We start from the raw sequence: 23578 nt of genomic DNA, 5'->3' as shown, positions 1-23578 counted from the left end.
TAGGTGTTGTAATAATATCATCGAATGATTATTATTGCATTCGTTTATAGGAAAGTAACAGAAATAATGAATGGCCAAAATCAGTTTAAATGTTTATTATTTTAATTATAAATATATCATGTGAACTTACAATAAATGCAGAAGAGTATTTCAGTACAAAAGATTATAAAATAAATCTATAATATTGCGGACTCCTTTGAGGTGGTCTCAGATCCTTTAGAGTTTCGCGTAGCTACTAATTATTACATAATTATGAAATCTAATTATATTAAATGCATAGTTAATTTTTACTAAATAAATGTTAATGAGTTTATTTTGTACTGTTTAAAAATTACGTATATTCCATAAACATAAATGACAATATTATAATAAATAAGGGCATGCATCTAAATGTATACAAAACTATACAATTTACAAAGTATTTACAAAAATATCTTTTCAGTCTTCATTCGTTTTCTAAAGGGAACAGTCACACGTAACGTTGAAGGAAAAACACCGCGTATCATAAAAATGTTCTTGATATCGATTTTTTATCGATTTAAATCGATCCTGAGGAATCGATTTTAGGTAACAGGTATGACAACTATGTTAACAGAAGTTAGGTATAGTTAAAAATGCTACAATTAGCAAAAATTACCACATGTTTTTCTATAAATGTGAATGAAAGTCTTATTGACAAGATCCTGTTAACAAAAAATATTTTTAATTATTTATCTCATACGCTTTTGACATGTTCCCATTAGTTATACAATCCATAATTCCTCATATAATATACCGAGTGGTTTTATCAAATATGCATGGGTAAATAATGCACCTGGTAATGTTCATAAATCGAGTAATAACCTACATACAGGTTTTAAAGTAGCAAGTCTTCACCATCGTGTTATAACGGCGTATAAGCCACTAGTATGGAAAGTCTGAGGGAGCATTTCCAAGGTCAAACCAGAGTATTGGTGTATTATTTATGAGTTTTCATTAGCCACAAAATGCCAGACGTTGTAATTTGCAGTGTGGCGGTGGATTTGTACTCTATTTCATCCTAGGACGATGATATGCTTGGTGTTCGAGTACATTTCTTTTACGTTTGCTTATACCTTTCTGGACACATGGGCTTGTTTATTGTTACTTTCCGCCATTACGAAGGTACTTCTAGTATCTCTTTTCATAATTATACTAATATTATGTAGATAAAGCTTGCCCAAAAACCGTATACATTCAATTTATGTCGCAATAAACGCTATATAAAGTAAAAAATATACAACTAGATAATTTCATTTATCTCTTGCCTCTTTTGGCAGTCGGCATAAATTGGAACTGATATAATATTCTTCGTGATTAAATCGATTAACGAGAGCTGTCCATCTTTGCCAACTATTTACCAGTATCTTCAGAATTGTTACTTTCAACCATTGCCAGCTGTCAAGTATTTATCGCCTTAGTTATACTGCTGACTGTAGGATTCTGATATGCTTTATGATTTATGCATTGATAACTCTAGATTTGTTACCAATAGGCACTTTCACGCATTATCAAATGCCAAGAATAAATCGACTTTATGCTATGCATTACTATCTTAATTATATGCTTTATACATTGTTGACTATAATGGCTTTTTTAAGAATGAGTGGGAGAGACGTTGATGTACAAGTGTGCGTCGCGGTCGCGCGTGAAGCTGAGGCGCAGGTGCGTGCCGCCGGGCGCCTCCGCGTCGCCGTCCAGCGCCTCGCGCGACGCCGACGCCTCGCGCTCCACGATTGTTGCCATGTGGTGACCCCTACAAATATGTTTTATAAGAAAAACGCCAGATTTAGACAACTGTCATGTTCGAGGTGGCATAGTTATTTCAACTGGCGATAATCGATAATCATCTCTCGTTCGACTCTAGACGTCACCTCACCCACAGGTGCAATAGTGACGTTCCGTGTAAAAAATCTTATAAAGAGGTTTTTTCGTTATTAAATACGAAACTCATATAGTAAATTATGTAGGTACCAACCTATTATCATGTTTAGGATGTCCGAAAGTAGTAAACTGCGGACATCCGTTGAGAGGACGCGGCGGTGGTGGGATTAAGTAGTCATCCATTTTGCTGTCGCCATCACAAGCAGAATGCATTGTCAACGTACTCGCAGATATCTAAAAAGTAAATAATAAGTGATAACATAATTGTTTTGCATAAGCAATAAGCATATATTAATATTGTCATGTTTGTTTGTTTTTTTTTCTTAATAACCATCTCTGCCTATACTGCAACCTAATTTAGCTTATGGTATTTTCGCTAAATTACATATTATGACGCTGTAGAATTCACTAAACTAACACCATGTTAAGTAGATTTTAAACTACAGCTTTACGAGCGCCCGAATTTTTTCATAGCAGAAAGCCCGCAACGAACAATTAGGTCAGCTTGATTACTCCCGTCTATCCAACCGGAAATGGAAACCGTTCGCGTGCGGCCAGTACGTAGTTATCTTTTCCATTGTGGTTAGCCCATTTTATAAGTTACGCTGGGTTCCGCACATCAATCTTGCGTTCAAAGACGAGCCTATCGCATTATACCAGACGTGTTCTCGAATCGAAAAATCTTCACGGTGCAGACTATAGCACTTCAGTCACGACGGTTACACTAATGCGATATTCTACAAATTTATTTTTAAGATTTCTTATTGCCAATAAATAATTACCAATATGTATAGGAAGTATAAAGTATTATCATAACATTCATTAAAACAAATATTAATTGATAGACAACGTAATATTTAAACGAGAAACTGAGTTTGAAATTTGTACACGGGTCCTAAAAATGTATATAAATTTGAAAAGATGCCCAATAAAGTTTTTTTTTTAAATATACCTATATTGTTTAGATCCCGCTGGCCACATCGATAGTACAATATAGAATGTTACTCACGATTGATCTGGCTTTGTCATCGTTCTCTGACTGGACGCTATTGGTCTCGGCGACGCTTCCGCCGCTTACAGTGCTCAAACGACCCGACGACGATGAACCTATGACATAAAAACAGTATTATGATTTATGACACATAATACTATTGAAATAAAAGTGTAAGTACAAAATTAAGCCCATATTACTTACTGTCACTTAAACTGCTGTTTGGTCGTGTATTGCCATTCCTCTTTTCTATTGTGCCGGTATTGTTGTTGTCGTGATGGTCTGAAATTTAAAGACATGTCAATAGAAAAATAAGAGCAAGAGAGTGTACTAGTGTTTGCATAGTAGGTATATTATTATTATAGCAACTTACGTTTGCTTTTGCTTTTAGAAAACATTTTCTTAACCCTTTCGAAGGGTGTTGGTCTTTTCATATTGTCTTTTATTTTCTGTTGAATCTTATCGTACTCCTCACGCATTTTGTTCAACTGTTCTTGCTTTTCCTTCAAAGATTGTTGTGTTTCATTTCTGTTTCTCCATTCCATCACGAGTTTCTCAACTTCAGATATGGTGAATACATTATTTTTGAAATCATTAATTATTTCAGCTAATTCCTCTTGACCTGTTAGGGGGCAGGTCTCTTTACCAGATTTCAAGCTACCACTATTACGTATATCTTTGGTACTTAAATTAATCTGACTTATATCGCTAGTAGGAGTGTCAATATTGAATGTTTTAGCTTCTTCGGTGGGTGAATATAAGAAAATTTCAGGCTGTTGTGGCATCAAACGAGAACTATTTGCGTATAAATTGTTTGGTCTAAATTTAGGACTTTCCACTTTTATATTAGATGGCTGAACTAAATAATCATGTTCTAGAGCTTGTTGGATTCTGTCATCTGTGTCGTCGCGATGGGGAAACTCGTTTTGATAGAATTGTTCCTTAACCTTTGGCAGTTTCAGAGACGGTCTCAAATTCTTTTCAATATTATCGTTGATTTCCCGCGTCTCTTCTAAGTTTTGTGTACAAGCCTCACTGAATGGATCAGTTGCAGGTTCTCCATTCTGCACGCTTCCAGCTCGTGTAGGAGCATCGACCGTATCACAAGCGTCCACACTGCGCGACATTTCTTTTTTAATTTCATCCTTATTGTCGTCCTTATCATTATCTGACATATTTTTCAAGTAATAATACATATTGGAAAACTCATTTATTTTCTGGAACAAACGAGATACGATAGTTATAACAACAATTAAGACCACTTTAAATGTACCCATTTATTTACTAAGTAATGTTTCACAGATCACTTACCAAATGGTCAGAGAGCATATCAGCGAGTCGATAGTGCTTGTGATCACGTGCGAGATCGGCGGGGGTTCGATGGCGTACATTCCGCATAGCAACAGCTGCTCCGCCTCCGGGACATTCCAACAGTTGCCAACACACACGTTCTAGGCCGAACCGGGCCGCCCAATGCAGGAGTGTTGGGTATTCTTCACCACCTACAACTCAATTCCATATTAAAATCCTATTCCAATAAACTATCTCTATTATATAGGTTAGTGAGTAATTTTAACATGATCTGGAAACCGTATGATTTAACATTATATTGTAGGTCCGGTAATAGCATGCCTACTATATTTTAACAAAATAATCAATTAGTCGTTACAACGCTTATAAGATTTCTCCTATAGAAAATGACTAAACAAATAATAATTAAAAAAGGTACTTACTGGAGACATCTGCTTTTGGGTTGAATTGTTCGGTGGAAGACAAAAGATTGAAATGTGGTGGGATATTCTTTTGGAACGCATTCAACATCCAACTGTCCAATTGCTCTTTGCTAGTAGTTTTAAATCCTAGTGTCTGGAACAAGGTTATTTTCCCATAGAATATGTTTAAATGAAATTGCACCAAGTAAGTACATAAGAAAGTATAGAAATAATCAATATTCGGGTTAATAGATTGAAATAAAAAACCGCAAATTTTATAGAAGCCAAATCAAAAATATAATTCGCCCAAAAAGGTACATTAGGGTAAAAACTTCAAGTACCTGACACATGAACTCTAATGGATGGTCGGAAGCTCTGAGCAGTTGATCCAGTTCTCGCAGTCTACTTTCGCATTTAATCTGCCGACGCCCGAGGGACTGACCGTTTTTGCTCACACGGACCCACACCAACATCGAGACTTCCAAACAGGATTCTGTAGGTATGAACAAATAAAATTAAGTGTCTTAAATTTAGGATTTTATTTAATATATGGTCAGTATTCATGGCTTGTTATTCAATGCCGAATGGTGGAACTTGTTGCAGAAAACCAAGTCATGGTTGGGCAAATTATAGATGTAACGGAAACTACATAAATGAAGAAAAAGAATGTAATTATCACCAAATGAAAATTAGTTTTAGGAATGAAACCCCTCAGGAAATAGGTATAAAACAAATATCTTAAGTTACAAGTACTTAACTACTAATACTTAATTCATTTTCACACGCTTACCTGGTATATCAAATTGTATTGTGTACGGATTCCTCTTTTTGAATGTCGGTATGTGTATAACTTCGCCTTTTTTGTCGACCATTATCTTAATGCTATCTTCGTCTCTAATGGGGTCGTTAAGGAGTGCTATCACCCGGCTTTGTCCCTGTGTGCAAATAAATAGTACCTAATGAGTTCGTGTCATAATTTGGATAACATTTATTTAGATGTAAGTCCTACTTACGATTTTAACTTTCTTTGGAACAATGGAGAAACTTGTTCTGTCAGTAGCTGTGTCTTTACAATCTTTGGTCCTCAGGATACCAACTGCTGCTGTGAGGAATGTATCTACGAATGAAGTGTCCTTTTCGCGAACGGACATCATTTGCCATTGGTCTATATTCGGAAAGTCTAAAACGGAAAATAGTATTGTAGTCACCTCGCAAAAAATAAATAGAAATGATATTATGCTTATGCTTATAAATATATCATTACCTTCACAGTGATTCGAAATAGCATGGCTCTTTTCTACGCCGAGAAGCATTACCAGAATCTTGTCATTTTTAAAAAGGCTCTCACAGTTGAGTTCTCTCTTTAAATCTGACATTTTGGTTGCGAGATTCGGGCAGAGAATCACAATTTGTAGCTGGGCTTTAGCTAGTTTATCAATTTTTTCTTGCCCGTCGGAGGACAATAATTCTTCTGCAGTGACAGGTGTAACTCTGGAAAGCAAATGCCATGTGTAATCAAAGTGTTCGATTTAAGTGACTCATATATTTATAACAAGAAGAAGCCATAACCCAAAAGTAGAAAAAACTAAGAATATTAAGCGGTCTAGTCGCATACATACTTAACTCTATATAAGTTTTCCATCTAGCACGTTAAATATATAGTTTTTTATCTTGAAAAGTAGTAGGTAATGCTATTGCGCATGATACATGCATACAAACTTGTTTTAATCTATAACCTGTCAGAAATGCACTTTACCTGTAATGATGCCTGGCTCTTTGCGACATAATTTTATCGAAACTTGTCACCAGGTAGTCGGACCACAGAGCACTCTCCGGAGAGCCGGAGCTCCAGAGTATTGCTATATCTTCCATTTCTGAAACAAATATTTTATATAGCTTATGCCCGCGGCTCCGCCCGCGTTATAAAGTTTTTCAGGCTAAAGTTTTCCGTTACAAAAGTAGTAGTTTCCCGGGAGCCTATGTTCTTCTCAGGGTCTCAAACTGTCTCCATACCAAATTTCATCTTAATACGTTGGGTAGTTTTTGAGTTTAACACGTTCAGACAGACAGATGCAGCGGGGGACTTTGTTTTATAATATATTTTTTAGAACTTTTTAAGTAAAACAATCCCGTCATACATCATTGTTGCATAACTTTAACCGTTTACGCAGCGCAGGCAACGGAAGCTCTCCAAACTAATAATTTACCCCGTTTATGCAACATGTTTCATTACTGCTCCGCTCCTATTGGTCATAGCGTGATGATATATAGCCTATAGCACTCCAGCAACAAAGGGCTATCCAACACAAAAAGATTTTTTTAAGTTCAAACCGGTAGTTCCTGAGATTAGCCATTACTGCTCCGCTCCTATTGGTCATAGCGTGATGATATATAGCTTATAGCGGTCCACAAATAAAGGGCTATCCAACACAAAACGATTTTTTCAGTTGAAACCGGTAGTTCCTGAGATTAGCCATTACTGCTCCGCTCCTATTGGTCATAGCGTGTTGATATATAACTTTGAAAACTCCACAAACAAAGGACTATTCAAAACAAAAAGAATTTTTCAGTTCGAATCGGTAATTCCTGAGATTAGCCATTACTGCTCCGCTCCTATTGAATATAGCGTGATGATATATAGTCTATAGCACTCCACGAACAAAGGGCTATCCAACGCAAAAAGATTTTTTCAGTTTGGACCGGTAGTTCCTGAGATTAGCCATTACTGCTCCGCTCCTATTGGGTATAGCGTGATGATATATAGCCTATAGCACTCTACGAACAAAGGGCTATCCAATGCAAAAAGAATTTTTCAGTTTGGACCGGTAGTTCCTGAGATTAGCCATTACTGCTCCGCTCCTATTGGGTATAGCGTGATGATATATAGCCTATAGTACACCACGAACAAAGGGCTATCCAACGCAAAAAGAATTTTTCATTTTGGACCGGTAGTTCCTGAGATTAGCTATTACTGCTCCGCTCCTATTGGATATAGCGTGATGATATATAGCCTATAGCACTCCACGAACAAAGGGCTATCCAACGCAAAAAGAATTTTTCGGTTTGGACCGGTAGTTCCTGAGATTAGCGCGTTCAAACAAACAAACAAACAAACTCTTCAGCTTTATATAATAGTATAGATTAGTACATTAATCTTTATACTATCTTTGAGCTACTTTGTATATATTTTTCTTTATAAAAACTCGGTGTTTTGAAATTGTAGAGCCTCTCTAAGCATGCAGATTGACTTTATTTTTGAATATATTATTTATTGTTGGTAAAGACAAGTGAAAGTGAGAATTTTTTGTGTCATCTTCACGATAATGGCCGGTTCTTGCTTACTTCATATTGTTAATTAGTATATTTAGTAGTTTCCTCTCCCCAGTTATGATTCCTTCTACATTGAATATTATAAGGTAAAGCCAGTAATTGCTCGCAATCATGTGATACTTTGCATTTTGCCAACTTTTGGCAGTGAAATTCCATATCAAGTACATATTATTTCAATGCAAATTCATAACGCTAAAAACTTTGTCCCTAAATTAATACAGCAAAGCCGACTTAAGGCAAAGGAACAAGGTTCTCTGTTCACACGATACCATGGACGGGAGATCATCTGTCATATCCGTAAATTTAGAACATCATAAGCTCTGATAAAATGCCTAACGTTGAAAGGAAGTGTTGTCAAGGGATAATCAAGGCATGAACGATGTCGTTCACTTGATATCGGATGGGGGTCATTGGCTGGAGCGAAGTTCACGGAGGCGCATCATAAAGCTTACACGCGTTTGCCGCCGGATTCATGTAAACATCGTATGTTGCGTATATTCACATAATATATTATCTCGGAGATAGAGAAATCTGCATTCTAAACTATTTTCAGCTTAGAGATAGAAGTCGACATATTGTACTTGATCTTTTCATTTAAAACTATTTAGAACCTTAGCTATAAATAAAATAAAATCAGTTTGAATAAAAAAGTGCTTAAAAATTTTCTTTTATCTTGCCGCAGAGAAGGATATACTTAGAATACGCATTGAGACTTTCATGAATGCAGTTAAAATAGAGCAACACGACTAACTACATAACTGCATACGTGAGTGAAAATGCCAGCGAACTCAACTAATCTTGCTTATGCAGACTCAACTAAATGGACACTTGAAATCAATTAACTTCGTCAATTGATTAATGCGCTTTATGCATTTAAACATAGCTATGAAATGCATATGGGTACTCGAAATTAAAGTGAATCTATTTATAATTAAAGGGACTTATTATTGAAAAAAAAATATATTATGAATACTTGCGTAAGTGAAACCAATAACAAAAAAATGTCCTAAAAACATACTTATTCATGTTCTAACACATGAATGAAAACATACGTCGGTTGTTAAAATTTTTATAGCAGCCATCGGCGCGCATACGCATCGGCTGCTTACAAAATATGCTATGCACCGCGCGCGCGCCGGAAACTATACGGTTTATACTTATCCACCTCTGCCGCCAAATGAAGACTCGACTAAATGTAATATCCGTTTCCTAAATAGACAAACGTCTATCAGCGTCGCCCGGAATAACTATGGCCGATTAAATACAGCAGTTAAACAACGGAGCACAATGATACATCTAGTTGCTATGTGCACTTACATTACTATGCAACGTTCTTTGATCTATCTAAAATATTAAATAAAGCTATACGTATACATATATCTTATACGTAGTTATTGCAGCAACAAACGGAAACAAAATTTTAAGGAAAATACCTATTAGGTATATATAATTAAAATACAATATGTCGAGTTAGTATTTTAGGTTAACTTAGTTTAAAAATGTAAAGCTTAGAACGTCAATAGTTTAATTATTAATAAGTCTTAAACTTTATAGACAAGACGCTTGAAACAAGAGCAGTGGGTAGGTAGTAGATAGCATCGTATCTTTGCCGGGCCCCGCAGCGAGAGTTCACTGCGGTCTTCGTTTTCAGTTGAATGGCCCGCTTGGCTTTGATCTGCCCGGACTGACGGGTCATATATTTATCAGTATAACGTAGTCGCTTGGCAGGTAAGTCGGAATTGTTAGTTAATCATCACAAAATATGAAATATAACTATAGATTATTTACTATGATAACATAGAATAAGCATTAAAGTTCCTTATTTATGTTATGTACTCTGAAGTAGTACTAATGATATTGTGAATAAATACTCAATAAATATTTTTTTATTGTTTTTAGTTTTACTCCAATTAAGCTTATAATAACTTCAAGATAAAACGCCCTCATTTTTTCCATCGGCCATTTTTTTTATTTTATTTAAGATTTTACACGCGCATATAATATGCATAATATTGTGTTTTATTAATAAAGCTTGTATCATTTTAATAGATACCATGTATTTTCGTTTGCTTGTTCATGCATACAGCACTAAAATTTATTAAGAAAATATAAGTATTATAACATTATTAGGTAAGTTTATGGTTGTGTAAAAATATGTTGTACATAATTGGGGAAGAAAGAAGTGTGATATAACTTTGCCAAGAATAAATAAACGTATTCAATAAAGTGTTCTATTTTTAAAGCCAATGTTTCTGCGAATTGATAGGAGACTGCATGAATAATGAATGACCTTTAGTTATCGAGCTAAAGCTAAAAAGATCTTACAAATTAAATTGAAACTGGCATTGACAAATAAATGTATGTACTTTAAGAAACATACCATGGTTTTGTAAAATACTCTAAAAAATAATAAACCTATATATTGTGCATAGATTATAACGCGTTAACATACGCCAATTCTGTTAAATAAGGGTGTTTTTAATTATATGTAAAACCATACCATAAATTAAGACGTTAATCATTTTACAATATACAGTCCATGAGGTTGGTCCTTGTTTAAGAATAACCGATTACGAATAAAACATGTAAGTAACATTTTTAATAAATTAAACGTCGCCAAAACCCGAGCACGAATGATTAATTGTCTAAATAAACATATTTTTCTTCCACTTCTGTCATCTTGGGAATGGTAAATCATATTTTTAACCAATTATACAGTAATTTTTGTTTCCATATTTTACACCGTTGAGTCAGAGTAACATCATTAATAACTCTGGTTTTAGGCAGAGCGTCAGTACGAACTGACACAGCACGGTCATGCAAATTAAGGAATCTGTTTTAATTTAGACTCTCCGTTAAGACGCGTTCGTTTGGAGTTAGGATGAGCATACTTAAGTGACCACAAACAACGCTTTAAATAAAGGATCCTCGTGGCGTTCTATGACTCATTTGTTACAACTTTAAATTAAAACTATTTTAAGACGATGCTTGAAGTAATATGACACATGGATCAATTGTGATTCGTTACAAAATATAAAGCTGTCTCGGGTATTATATATAGAACTGATAATTCTCGGTAAAATTACGTATTGTTCTCACTTACATCGATAATAAAAATAATAAATCCGGTAAATTACGTATAAATACTGCCTTGAATGCGGTCAGATGCGATAAGAGTCGTGGTTCCTTTTCTCACATGTCTGAAGGCATAACTATGCTGATAAGGCAAACAATACCATTGTATAAACAAAGTTATAAATTCTAACCACGAAGTGATAATTTGACAACTTATTAGTTTTAATAAAAATAACCATAAATGATTACTTTATCTATGATCTTCTTAGATAAGCTATGCGGTGGGTTTGATTTCAAGTATGATTTCATTTCAACTTTCTCTCGTTCCTCTGTACGGCTTCAGTACTATTTGTAATATCTTCAACCTTTTAATAAACAAATAATTTCTCCCAAGAATCACTCATACGAACTTATTAAAAGTTTTAACACACCCATAGTACCTACTGCCCGTTTATTTATTTGAAATCTCTTTGATAGAAGTTGCCGATTTAGACCACACACTGCTGATAAAAATAATCTGTGCACCTATTCCGTACAAAGAATATAGAATTCAAGTTATATGAGGCGTTTGCCCATTTACATTCCCAACGCGAGTACATTACGGCAGTCGCTTCGATGCATGTAAATTAAAATATGTTTATTCAGTCATACATCCTACCCTGCATAGGTAATGTGCACGGCCGAACGCCACAGATACGAAATGCGGCCCGGCTTATCGAATTCAACCTTAATTTACGTAGTCATACCGCCTAATATCTTTCAAATGTTGTTTTGCAACGGTAAACCTATTTTGGCAGCGCTGTATGGGTTGCCTTTGACATTGATTTTGGCCTGGCTTGGACATGGCCGAATGACAAATGACGTAAGTTCGTAAAATGTTTAGCTTTGTGAAGGGCACTGAAGACGTCGACAGCGAAGACAATGGTGTATTACATGCACGCAAAAGGACTTTAAACGTATAATAGGACAATGCATTATTATAATTAATATTATATTTATGCAGTTATTATTTTCTTAGTACTTTAAATAACAGGTTTCTATGACTAAAGAGTATATAGAACAAAACATGTTTAAATCTATAATATATTACCCAAAAAGCACTTATCGAATATCCAGTCATCCATTGTTAATACATTTTGTATGTATGGTCTAAAATAATAATTAATATTTTAAATCAAAACTTTATGGAAATAAAACTGCGGAAAAATATAATTATAAGCAATTAAATGTTATTAAATTTAAGAAATTAAGCATGAAAACATTGCCGTCCTACACTACTGGTATAGGTAAAGAGTAAGACGTTTTATTAATAAATAAAAATAACACAAAGACAAATCATACAACAAAAGTTCCAAAATAAAATGTAATAACTCACTATTATCAGCCATTACTTCGTTTTTATATCCTCGTTGACAAAGTAAGAGTAATGGAGAAGGAAACCGTCCGTAAACACGTTTTCGAACTAAACGATTGTCATTGCACTAAACTGCAGGCGAGCACTAGAAAGCGCACGGAATAATACTCGAGTCCTGAGAAGTGTGGCAGGGACTAGTGTCGGTTCTCTGTTTGCGATCATGTGCACCGCGACCGGCAACCGGCGAGCGGCGACGAACTCGGCGCGCCAGGCGACTGTTCGCAGTGGCGTCAGGCGGCGACGCACGCGCACGCACTTCGCATACTAAAACCCCACGACAATGATAATCGCAACGTTGCCAGCCGCACACTAGCCACTAGACTACCTCGCCACCTCGCCCATCCCTCGCGCCTAATCTCGCCAAACAAATTTGGGCTCCAGTGTCAATATGCCAAAGACGTTATCGGACACCAAATACGATTCCGTAAACACTAATCACGTCCCAATTGTATTCATTACTCGTTCCCTAGATACGCCTAATCGGCGAATCATTACGGTTCCTGAATTGATAAGCTTTTGTCAATCTCGATAAATGTAGAGCCTTTCGTTAGTGATGTAATGTGCTATTAATGATGAGCGGAATCTTTGATTTCTTTAACTATTACAACAACAATAAAAATTTGAATAATAAGAAGTACGATAATTAAGTGTAAAGGTTAAATAAGATAGTTGCAATTAATATCAAAGTGCCGCTCATAGAGCGTTTATAAGACATTTCGGACAATGCATTTGTGCGTTCATCGCTATCTGATAGGGTCTAAGGGCGACGCGGGTGCAACGTTCCCGGCTATCTGTCCTACGTCTGTATTGACTTGTTTACGGTCGTTTATCATAAGTCTTCATTTCCATGTATGTGATTATTACTTATTATTAGATTTTACTACGTATGTTTCCTCCAAGATAAACGATATGTAACGTTCCCGAACAAATAACGTTGCGTTTGATTTACAGATTTCATTTTGAGAATTGTTTGATATGTTTGCAGAACTATCTGTCCTATTGATCAGTTTTTAAGTTATGTGTATGTATATTGGAAATACTTTTAAGGTTATTTTGTTGAAATTAAGAAATATTGGGTTTAAAATTACAATTATAATAAAACACCAGATTTATTATTTAAATATTGTGAAGTCGTTTACGTAGAGTTTATGTGCCTAATAGGAGAATATACATATGTGAGCATTATGGAGTGTCTTTTATTTCAAAATAAAAATCTAGAAACAATGAAAACGTTTAACTTTTAATGAATTCCATTTATTATGGATAGGAAACATAGCGATACTAGATAAATAATAGAATACTGGAATACATAAAATTGTATTTTTTAACATTTGTCTTCCTGTCTTGTACAACCATATTATGTTAATTAACGTATTTTAGCGTGCATACAAATTAAAATTATTGACTAGCGCCAAAAAAACATACATTTTGTCAACACCTTCAGTTGCTAATATCTCGGAGAAAACTGACGGTAAGTAGCAGTTTCGTTGCCGCGTCTTAAGATAAACTAGGTAGCTAGATCGTCAAACACTATCTTGATTTTAATGTTTATAGGTGCCCGTGAATTGTAAATTTTAAGAGGCAGCTAGAATCACTTAATCTCACGTTGCCCACTTGTTCTTTTGCCAGCCGTTTATTACAAAATGCATGTGTTATGGGAAAAAAATTAAATGCTATTTACCTTTAAAAGAGAAATTTCTTGGTTTTCGTCGCTTAACACCTTCATCTTCGGTGTGATTGAAGCGCGGCGGCGGCATTCTCGGTACTTCACTAGGCACAGACGTGACTTCTCCCGTCCCCGCACCACCGGTCGCCAGGTACCCTCCCACCGAGTGCCTTCGTCTTCCCTGCAGCGGGATAGTATAAAACACCTCTTCACGCTCTGATATACCCTCCGGCGAGGCCATTGTTGCGTTATTTTTGCCCTTCCTAAACAATTAAGAAGAAAATGCTACAATTTCAAATACTTTAAACTGATCAAAGCTGTTTTATATAGAACGAAGTAAATACAGCGTGGGCGCGTTAATGAAACGGTTTTATTTAGCATGAGACATCTGTCTATAAATGATTAACGACTAAGATATACATTTTCGGACGTACAAATACGTTGGTACTTACTTCATTCGCGGGGCAGTAAAGGTGTGTCTCATATCTCCAGGAGCGCAGTCGCCTGGCCGCGGCTGACCCTTTAGAAATGCTTCTGCTTTTTCGGGTTCTCTCGCGGATAGTGAGCGCAATAAGGCCCTGAATTCCTTTCGCCTCGGACTCTCTGGCTCCCGGCGTCGAGGCGAGCCTAGCGGACGTAAGTTGTCAGTCCACACACGGCTCGGCGCTGACCTCGAACAAGGCTCTGATGTAGAGCTGTGAGACTCTGTGCCATCTGGAACGTCCTTGTTCGGAAACGCGAAGTACGATGGGTTATCTGAAACGTAGGTTTTATTAAAGTATTGTTTGTACTAAAAATTAAATGTGCGTAGAATAATACCCAGGGTCATAGGTCTGCTCGAGTCGCACGCCACACGGGTATTATTCAATAACGCCAATGAACAGCTCTCCATTACTACTGCGGACCGAGTGGACCAACCTACTTTTGAAAGCCGGAAAATGCGAATTGAAAGCAATCTTCGCCCATTGTCTACCCCACATACATATACTACTTAGGGTAAGATAAACTGTTTGTCTAGCCTCCAGTCGATTTAGAAACGAGGAACGTAAGAACATTTGTATTAAAGATTTAGGTTAGTTCAATATTGTAACACGCCTACGTTTTGTGTGCTACTACGTAATGTGATATTGTATGCAACCGTAAATGTAGTAAATATTTACTAATCCATAATATTGGAGTAAGTGTTAGTGACATTTTGGAATGCATTTTGGTTATTGACAAAATTGTTTATTCAGATATAAACACTATGAATATAAGAAAACTATTTTTTATTGTGACTTACTTTTCATGCTAATCAATACAACACGGTTTTGATATTAACGCATTCTAAATACTAACTAGGTAAACAAGGAACGAGGCTGATGAATTCATCTTAAAATATTCGATACTGAGACTACAGATGGACGTTAAAAGAATGAGGAGAGTATTTCCAACTAAATATGTCCAGTGAATTGTATAGCGAATGCCCAAGAATTGTGGATATTTATCTCTTACGAAGTACGAACAAAGCGCATACGTGGTAGTTTTTGTGAACGCTACCCGCATGTGCCAGTATTATATTCGGGTCATTTCAGGGGCTTGGGACGGTTAATGGTGTCCCTTAACATATGGCAAGGACAAAAACAACAATACAGCCCCACTTGTGGTCCACTCATTTTTATGCACAATTTTGTTATAATATTATCCCACGTTATTGACCAATTATGAACGAACGCGGCTACTTTACCGGGTTTTACGGTAATCATTAGCTAAAATACTTCGTTTATGGTTGTTAATGACACAAATAACTGTATAAAGAGCAGATTATGTTCAATTAAATACGTTACCGTGTGTGAGAATCCATTACAATGATAAACATTATGTCTTGATTAATGATTCAATCGCAATTCTTGGAAAACATTTAAAAGATTTTGTTGGTTTTGTTTTTAGAATTCGACCGAGTGACTAATTTTTATATTCCTAGTACCAAAACTTACATAGCACTGGATTCATACATTAAAACAAACATCTAAGAGTTGTATAAAATATTTGTGGAAACCAAGAAAAATCGGAGGAAATGTTTGTATTCATAATTTAGTCACGATTGTATTAACATTGTGCATGACTATATATTTGTCTATATATATAACCCAGGTTGTAAAATGTAAAATAAACTATACCGTCATCTTAATTATCTACATCGGAAAATAAGTTGCAAAGGGTGTTTGATATACTTATTTCTCTTTTTCGTGATAGTCGGGAAAACTAGTATGAATCAATCAGGTTGTACAAATGGTTGTACCTCTATTTTGCTATATCACATGTAGAAAACAATATTACTCAAAAGGATAACAACAGAGCATGTGAAATATATTAAAACTTGAACATAATTGATATACGTACATATAAAACAAGTAAAGTAATTAATTATTTAGACTACGTAAGAGTACACTCACACATAAATTATATTGTTCGTAGTCTCATTTACAATATTCATATTAGAATACAATTTGAAAGGAAATCGAGATATATTTATTGTTACTCCATTTTTATCTTACAAATATCGTTAAACAAATTGAAAAGTTTGCAATCGATAGATATCTATATCTCTCGATAGTTGGTCTAATATTATTCGGTTATCTGACAAGGTGACAACCATTGAAAAATATGGACACATAATATTTACCCACGCACAATATTTACATAAGATAAAAGATGTATACAATCGTGCACATCTTTTGTCTTGAATTATAATATATTATATGTACCTCATTGGTTGTATTTGTTAATGTTTAATGTTGGTACTAACTTATTACAGAAATCTTGTTAGCAAGTCACAGATACGTATACGTACCTACTATTTTTCCTGACATTCTGCAATATCGTTAATAACTTTTCAATACACCGGGTCTAAATAAATTATGAAGAAAATCAAATAACTTTTAGTCAAAGCCAGGAGGGAAATTACAAAAGTTTGATATAGGGCGCGTCGCGAGCGGCCGACGAATTCTAAACTTTTATAATAAGTTTACACAACAAACATCGTATAAGTATAGGCAACTCACTAGTGGCACGTAGACAGTAATCGAATTGCGGTCCCATTTTATTTTTCGATCATCCGAACATGTGCACTAAACACAACACATCAGGTCGGGCGCGCGGCGGGCTCTGCGCTTGCGACGCTGTATCCACTATCCCGGCTATGGCGGTGCGGCTCTACGGCGGTTGTACGGCGCGGCGGCGCTCGCGCAGGTGGGACCGAGGCACCACACACGTGCGTGCCTTTCACGAGGAAACGAAGCTTTCTTAGCACGCGCGCGCAGGAAACGTCCCGCCCGCACCCCGAGCTTTATGAAACGCACTACATATGCGATCGACTAATGTCGGACACATGAAGATTTGTTTATTTGTTCTATTGATTAATAGACGATAACAACCTGTTGTTCTTCGATGATCTACCCTGCCTATAGTGTTCTACATTCTATAATTTCTCAAATATTAATTATGTTTCATTTCGGAGTAAACAGGATACGTTGAACTACATTTCCTTTATTGTAAACCTCGTTATACTTAATGTATAATATGATGTATGTTATTTTCAGTTTAAGATGCTGTTAATTAATTTTGTTGTTAATAATAAAACAATAGTTAAAGTCCACAATATTATGCACGTTATAATCTCACTAAGCCAGTTAAGGTATACTGCAAAGCTCCGTGTACACCATAAACAAAAAAATAGGTACCCTCATAAACGGGGAGCTCGGGTTGGGTCCAAATTTAATTTTAAGTGTTTACGTTTTTGGCGTGGTGTCGCTGGCGGCGGGTGTTTCGGTGGCACACGCTAGGCGTCAATGTTTGTAAATAAATCCGGCACAATGTTGACTTTCATTCATATTGGTACGTCCTGGAGCGGCACCGACCCAGGATACTCTACGGAAGCCATCCGACGCCGCATACACAAATCAACCGTTGAATGGAATTTTCTAATTATAACCACACCAAATGTACTTGTGAATGTACTAATCTTGTGCGGTAATTATGAATTGAACTCGGAATGGATGAACAATTTCGATTATACTCTTCTATTGCTGGTACAGATATAAGTATGAACAGAATCTGAACACAATTTTTGAGTGTTTGTACAACATTATGCACTAATTCGAAAAGTAGGTAGGTATACTAAAATGTATATTTGAGGAGCTGAAATACATATTCAATATGAGGATTGCAGCAATTTCAGAACAGACGTGGTAAAATAAAAGTGGCGACGCAGTCGTGCATGACAACGTCGGTAATACAATTACAATCTCCACTTCTCATTCGGGCCATACGAAAAATGAGAACTGTGACGTGACGTTCTATTATTAAAAGTATTCGAGTTTGACAAAAACACACGACATTCATCGTGTTTTAAACATCGATATTTGAATCAATCTGCTTTTATAGAGCTAAATACAGCCTCATCAGTGTGAAGTACATATTTTATTGAATACTAATCGTTCATTGTTCAAAGACCAAGGTCGAAGAGTTAGGCATCAATGTACGAGCATCTTCACTTTGAATATTCTTTGTTATGGAGAAGGAAGGCGTAATAAGTGAAATGAAGGCTTCAAAGTCTTCGAGACGAGAAAATTATAACATAAAAACCGCGACAAAAGCCGTAAAACATTTTTATTTCAATAAGTGAAATGTTATCTTCATATTTTTATGTGGTCTAAAGTCACATTATAAAATTTTTAATTGTAGACAAGAAGATTAACATTCAACGCCAATTATACAGATCTATGCCTAAAAAATTCAATATATGTCATATTACACTGCAACGATTCATGATATCTTTTTCCAACCTCGTACGATCAACGATGCCGTATAATCAGTCCAAATTACTTATCGTTCGAGTACGTCTTAAGTTTTAAGAATTGACCCCGCAGTTGTCGAAGCAAAAAAAAAAACGCCAGATGTCGGGCGGACTGTGTTTACTTGCATCTGTTGTAAAACAAAGCTCACTTTTGTACCGCCGTGATCAATGAAGGCACTGGAACTTCACAGTCTCACAGAGCCATAGTTTTATTACTGAAAGTTATTCAAATAAAATTATTTTAGTAATAGGTTTGTGTCTGTTATTTATATCCATAGCTTTGGTTTAGGATGTCGGTGGCGTCACATTGTAGCCCCGACATAGCGTCGATACACGTCACTAAAACGTTTTAATGAACATAAAAATATCATAAAGTCCCGTCGTAGGTTCTTAAAAGAGCGCTAATATCTTGCTCGCTGTTTTCTTGTATAGTAGATATTCAACGTATCTAAAATTCTAGTAACATTCACGGCTAGTGAGGACTACCACTTTCGGGGACATGTCGGGGAGCTTCCTCTACTTCAAAATAAAATTACGCTATCTGCCAACGACATTGAGAATAAACATTTGATAGAGTATTATTAGTCATGCGTACAAAATAAATAAATTTGAGTTCAAAATCCGCGATGTATTCGCGGAATGCAACACGTTTATTTTTGCAAAGCGCATGCTTACTTTGCCACCGCGGATCGCGTGATTAAAATCCCTCATTAGTCATCGCGGTACATCTTAAACCGAGCCACGGTACAAAATCTTAATTTGTACCAAACTAATTTAGCTTGCTTAGTTTAATTAAGTGATCAATATTTGTGAACGGGAGCGTTCTGTAGAAACTCTAAGCGTTAGTGCCGAATGAACGCGAAGAGAGATTATTTTAAAGCTGAAATTACTTTAGTTGGGATGGTAGACGAGTAAATTCTGAAACTCATTTTGTATATAATTAACTGTCAAACTTGTAAAATATCGCGATTTATTACAATGTATAAAGCAATTATATGATTTGTTGTTATTCTTACAAAACACTAGATTCATTACTTTATGTACCTATTGATATATGATTGTGGTTCTAGCCCTGCCTATTATCTTAAATGTTACTGCGAACGGCACCGACATCAATTTTAAAAAAATCTACTATTTTTAACGGTACAGAAAACTATCAATATAACTTTAAAGTAGTTGCACGAAAGTTGCTTGAAAGTAAATTTTAATAGCTATCATCTAAAATCTATAAAGTAAATTACTGAATAGTTAATCTATTTATAACAATGTTAAAATCCAGTAGGTTGGATGAACTTCGATATATAAAGCTGACTGACGAGGGATAAATCAATATTTGCTTCACCCGCCTCACACATCAAAATCGGCTTTATATCGAATATGATGGACCCATGTCTAAAGATTACAATTGAATGTTTCCGTTTGTGTTTAATCAATTAGAGGATGGAATACGATGTATTGAGTGCAATATTAAGTCCATAGTTGACAGCTGTAATTTAAAATTCATTCGGGCATTTTTATCTTTAAAATACGGTGTATATTATATACTCATCATATTTTGTACATAATATATTAAGTTATAATAACCTCCTTCTTTTTGGGAAGTTGGTTTAAAAAGGAGATATAATAAATATTCAACACGTATAAGGCTTAAAACAATTTATAATAATATACATTTCAAATCGTATGTTGTTTCGAGATCTTTATGTCCGAAACAATAGAAAATTAATCTAAGGCCTGAGTGCCCAAGGTATTAATTAACGAACCTCTACAAAGCTAATCACGAAACCATTCTTGCATAACAACGACTTATTACAAAACAGTGTACTAAAAAGAATAAAAGGCACAAACCTTTCTAAAGAAGTTTGTAGGAAGTACGAAGACATTACGAGAACACAACTGGTCAAGTAAAAATAAACAGTTCTTTCATGTATCTGGGTTAACTAAATCGTGGCAAGTTGCATCTATTGTTATAAAATTAATTTCTAAATACTGATACAAACCAGTGAGACGTCTGGCAGTAACCAGGTATATGCAGAACTCGTAATAAACCCCAATTCGTGGTTCGTTGGCCGACTAAAGAAACAATATCCAGATGCACTTAAAAATGAGTGTGGGTCGTCTGTTCAGAAACTATACATATCTCTGAAACGTACGTTTTGTGGTCCATGCTTTGTATGTAATAGATAATAAAAAAAAAACTTTCTTCTATATTAAAGTAGTAAGTACATCAACTAACTTTTATACGCGTAGCATCGCGGCAACTACGTTATGAATGAAAACAAACTAAAAAAATACCCATAAAATAATTCTGGACTTTATACTAAAAAGTGTTTACTGAACCTATTATATTATGCTATTATAAACAAAATAGATCACGTGAAAAGGTAATAAGAACAGTCTCAGTTTGTGCTGAACTGTAAACACACTGGACAGTAGTTCCAAGCAACGCTGGTATTCAACTTCTCCTGATTTCCTAAGGTATTATATAGAAGATATAGGTGTGCCCTAATGGGGGATAAATAACTTTATGGTTTAAGAATGTTGGCACACGAAAACGAATATGGAATCAAGCCTTTTATTTAATCCCGGTGATAAGTATGTACAATTCCATCAAGATTTAGATATTCAGAATAATAATAAAATAAATATTACGCATAGAGCGCAGGAAAATAATTGGGTGGTCAGCGAAATATGTCATACAGGTTGTGATGAAGACGACACTCTACCTTTGTAGGACGTATAAAACCATTAGATTATGTCTTTCTGGAGTATTTTGTGACATCCACTTCTGTATATTGTAGCATTTTCTATAATTCAATGTGTAATATTTACTTTCGAGTGCACAGTTTTACCGTCCGCCGCATGTCTGACGTCAATCCTTAGGGGAAATACAGTCCTAGGCTAATCATGTCAGAAAATCCCACCAAGTGTTTGCTCGTAATTTTACCGTTATGTCGTCAAATAAAAGCTCGGATTAACAAAAATATATATAAATATACAGTCACAAAATTTAAAGCTGATATAATGTATAGTTTCTAATACTGCTACATGGCGTCCGTGTCGAATTAAATTTATAAATAAATGTTATCTGTGATCTCTGCAGCGACAATAATGAGCAATAAAAATGCACGAATACCAAGAGTCGTAAGTGGGTAAACACCACGCACGTGTTGATCGTAATAAATTAACTTGTTTTTCAAACTTAGTCATTAAGTCGTTACCTGAACTTAATTTAGCCCATCCCGCTACGCACAATGAATAATAAAAATATAATTGGTGCCTTGTTTGAATAAGTACGGCTCATAGGTCCGTATCCGTAGCCGTAGGTAGAAGCATTTGGCACGTCTAACAGTACTTGGTACTGTCAATGTCACACATCCACTACGCTACGTTAATTAATTAAATCGAAATCAAATTTTACATATTAGATGACACGGTGTGATAAGTACACACTTTATATGGCTAGTGTACATGCCTTGTACGTTTGTTTACCATTATATAGTTGCTGTTCTATTTATATTTATATTGGTGTAAATATTTATTCTCAAGTCTTGTTTATGGTAGGAAAATTTTTAGCTTCTTGCTGTGGTCAAAAGAACTGCCTACTCATTTGTATTCCCCTACCCTAAAAAACACTCTATTTGCTTACGTAGTAAATGTGATATTCATAAGGTTGTCATACGTAAATAACTCATGCCCGGTTTATACTCTATCAATTAAATATTAGATATAACATACAGACGAGTTTGATAATAATTACTATGAAATCAATCAAACAATACTTACAGATAAACATAAAAAAATTCAATAATAACTGTAACAGTAAAATTTGGACCAACTAAAACTAATCTAAATAAAAAAAATAAAATAAAAACAAAAATAGCTATTGAGCATAAAGTTTGACCCAGTGCCTCACAGAGCACACATTGTCGAGTTAGACTGCTAATCATTATAAAATCAATTCATCATCAATTCTAATTTTAAAAATAGTCTAGTGAATTAATATTAGATTAAATTGGTTGGTTAGTGTAACGTTGATGTACTACTTAAATCACACGATGCTTTAGGCATGTTTCTTGACAACCTTTGTATGAGTGAATTATTAGTTACTTGGTTTAGGAAGCTAAATTTCTCACTTGCTCACGGACAGTTCATAAATCAATAGATTTATACTATTAGCCATGACAGAAGGGTTTTGTTTTTGATCTCATATGATATTCCGCTTCAGTGTAGCACATTATTCTTGCCTACCTACGTAACATAGGCGACAAAACAAAATCTGCCTAGGGAATTACAAATGAATCTAAACAAAAAATTAAAGGTTGACAAACTTTCGGCAGAGACACGGTTCGAATAGAAAATGTGGGAACGAAGCTGTGAGCATTGTTGTTAAGCATTCATATGCTACTGCTCACCCATTGCCGGGACATCCGCCGCTACTTCCGCTGCCAAAGATGGGAGATCTTTGTACGCCTCGTTCGTTGACAGCACTACCGACGATAAAACATAACAGGGCTTGTTTCAAATTCATACACCACTCGCGAAAAGCACACATTAATCGTATCAATGTTGGTGTCCTCGCATGGCACGAGACGTAGCACGGAGTACGGGCGCACGACCGACGCACGGCCGTGGCGGTCGGTGAGCGGCG

At 35.6% G+C, this 23578-nt stretch overlaps 1 protein-coding gene across 6 annotated transcripts; it reads right to left on the bottom strand.

Moving 5' to 3' along the window:
- Positions 1 to 79: 79 nt before the first annotated feature.
- LOC115440424 (phosphoinositide 3-kinase adapter protein 1) lies at positions 80 to 23578 on the bottom strand. 6 transcript variants are annotated; one of them, XM_030164710.2, is made up of 15 exons: positions 17135 to 17361; positions 14543 to 14846; positions 14106 to 14353; positions 6362 to 6479; positions 5870 to 6096; positions 5619 to 5785; positions 5396 to 5540; positions 4947 to 5098; positions 4627 to 4759; positions 4205 to 4401; positions 3267 to 4110; positions 3098 to 3175; positions 2912 to 3009; positions 1997 to 2136; positions 80 to 1774 (listed from the first exon to the last, which is right to left on the bottom strand). In XM_030164710.2, the coding sequence occupies exons 1-15, from the start codon at positions 17169 to 17171 to the stop codon at positions 1615 to 1617; spliced, it is 3048 nt and encodes a 1015-aa protein (XP_030020570.1). In that variant the 5' UTR covers positions 17172 to 17361; the 3' UTR covers positions 80 to 1614. The 6 variants fall into 6 exon arrangements, with proteins under 6 accessions (XP_030020570.1, XP_030020574.1, XP_030020571.1 ...); XM_030164714.2 differs by lacking the exon at positions 17135 to 17361 and adding an exon at positions 23343 to 23578 and having other exon boundaries at positions 1536 to 1774; XM_030164711.2 differs by having other exon boundaries at positions 1536 to 1774; positions 4205 to 4395.

Source organism: Manduca sexta, chromosome 24 (assembly GCF_014839805.1).
Source record: "Manduca sexta isolate Smith_Timp_Sample1 chromosome 24, JHU_Msex_v1.0, whole genome shotgun sequence".
NCBI classification, from domain to species: domain Eukaryota; kingdom Metazoa; phylum Arthropoda; class Insecta; order Lepidoptera; family Sphingidae; genus Manduca; species Manduca sexta.
This window is presented reverse-complemented; position numbering and strand designations above follow the sequence as displayed.

What these genes read in the sequence shown, in the direction of transcription:
- LOC115440424 (XM_030164710.2), bottom strand. Translation starts at nt 17,171, where the DNA reads ATGGGACCGCAATTCGATTACTGTCTACGTGCCACTA. An exon ending in TTCCAAAGAAAGTTAAAATC is followed by an intron (nt 5,541 to 5,618) that starts GTAAGTAGGACT and finishes ATTTGCACACAG; the next exon opens with GGACAAAGCCGGGTGATAGC. An exon ending in AATACAATTTGATATACCAG is followed by an intron (nt 5,099 to 5,395) that starts GTAAGCGTGTGA and finishes TCATACCTACAG; the next exon opens with AATCCTGTTTGGAAGTCTCG.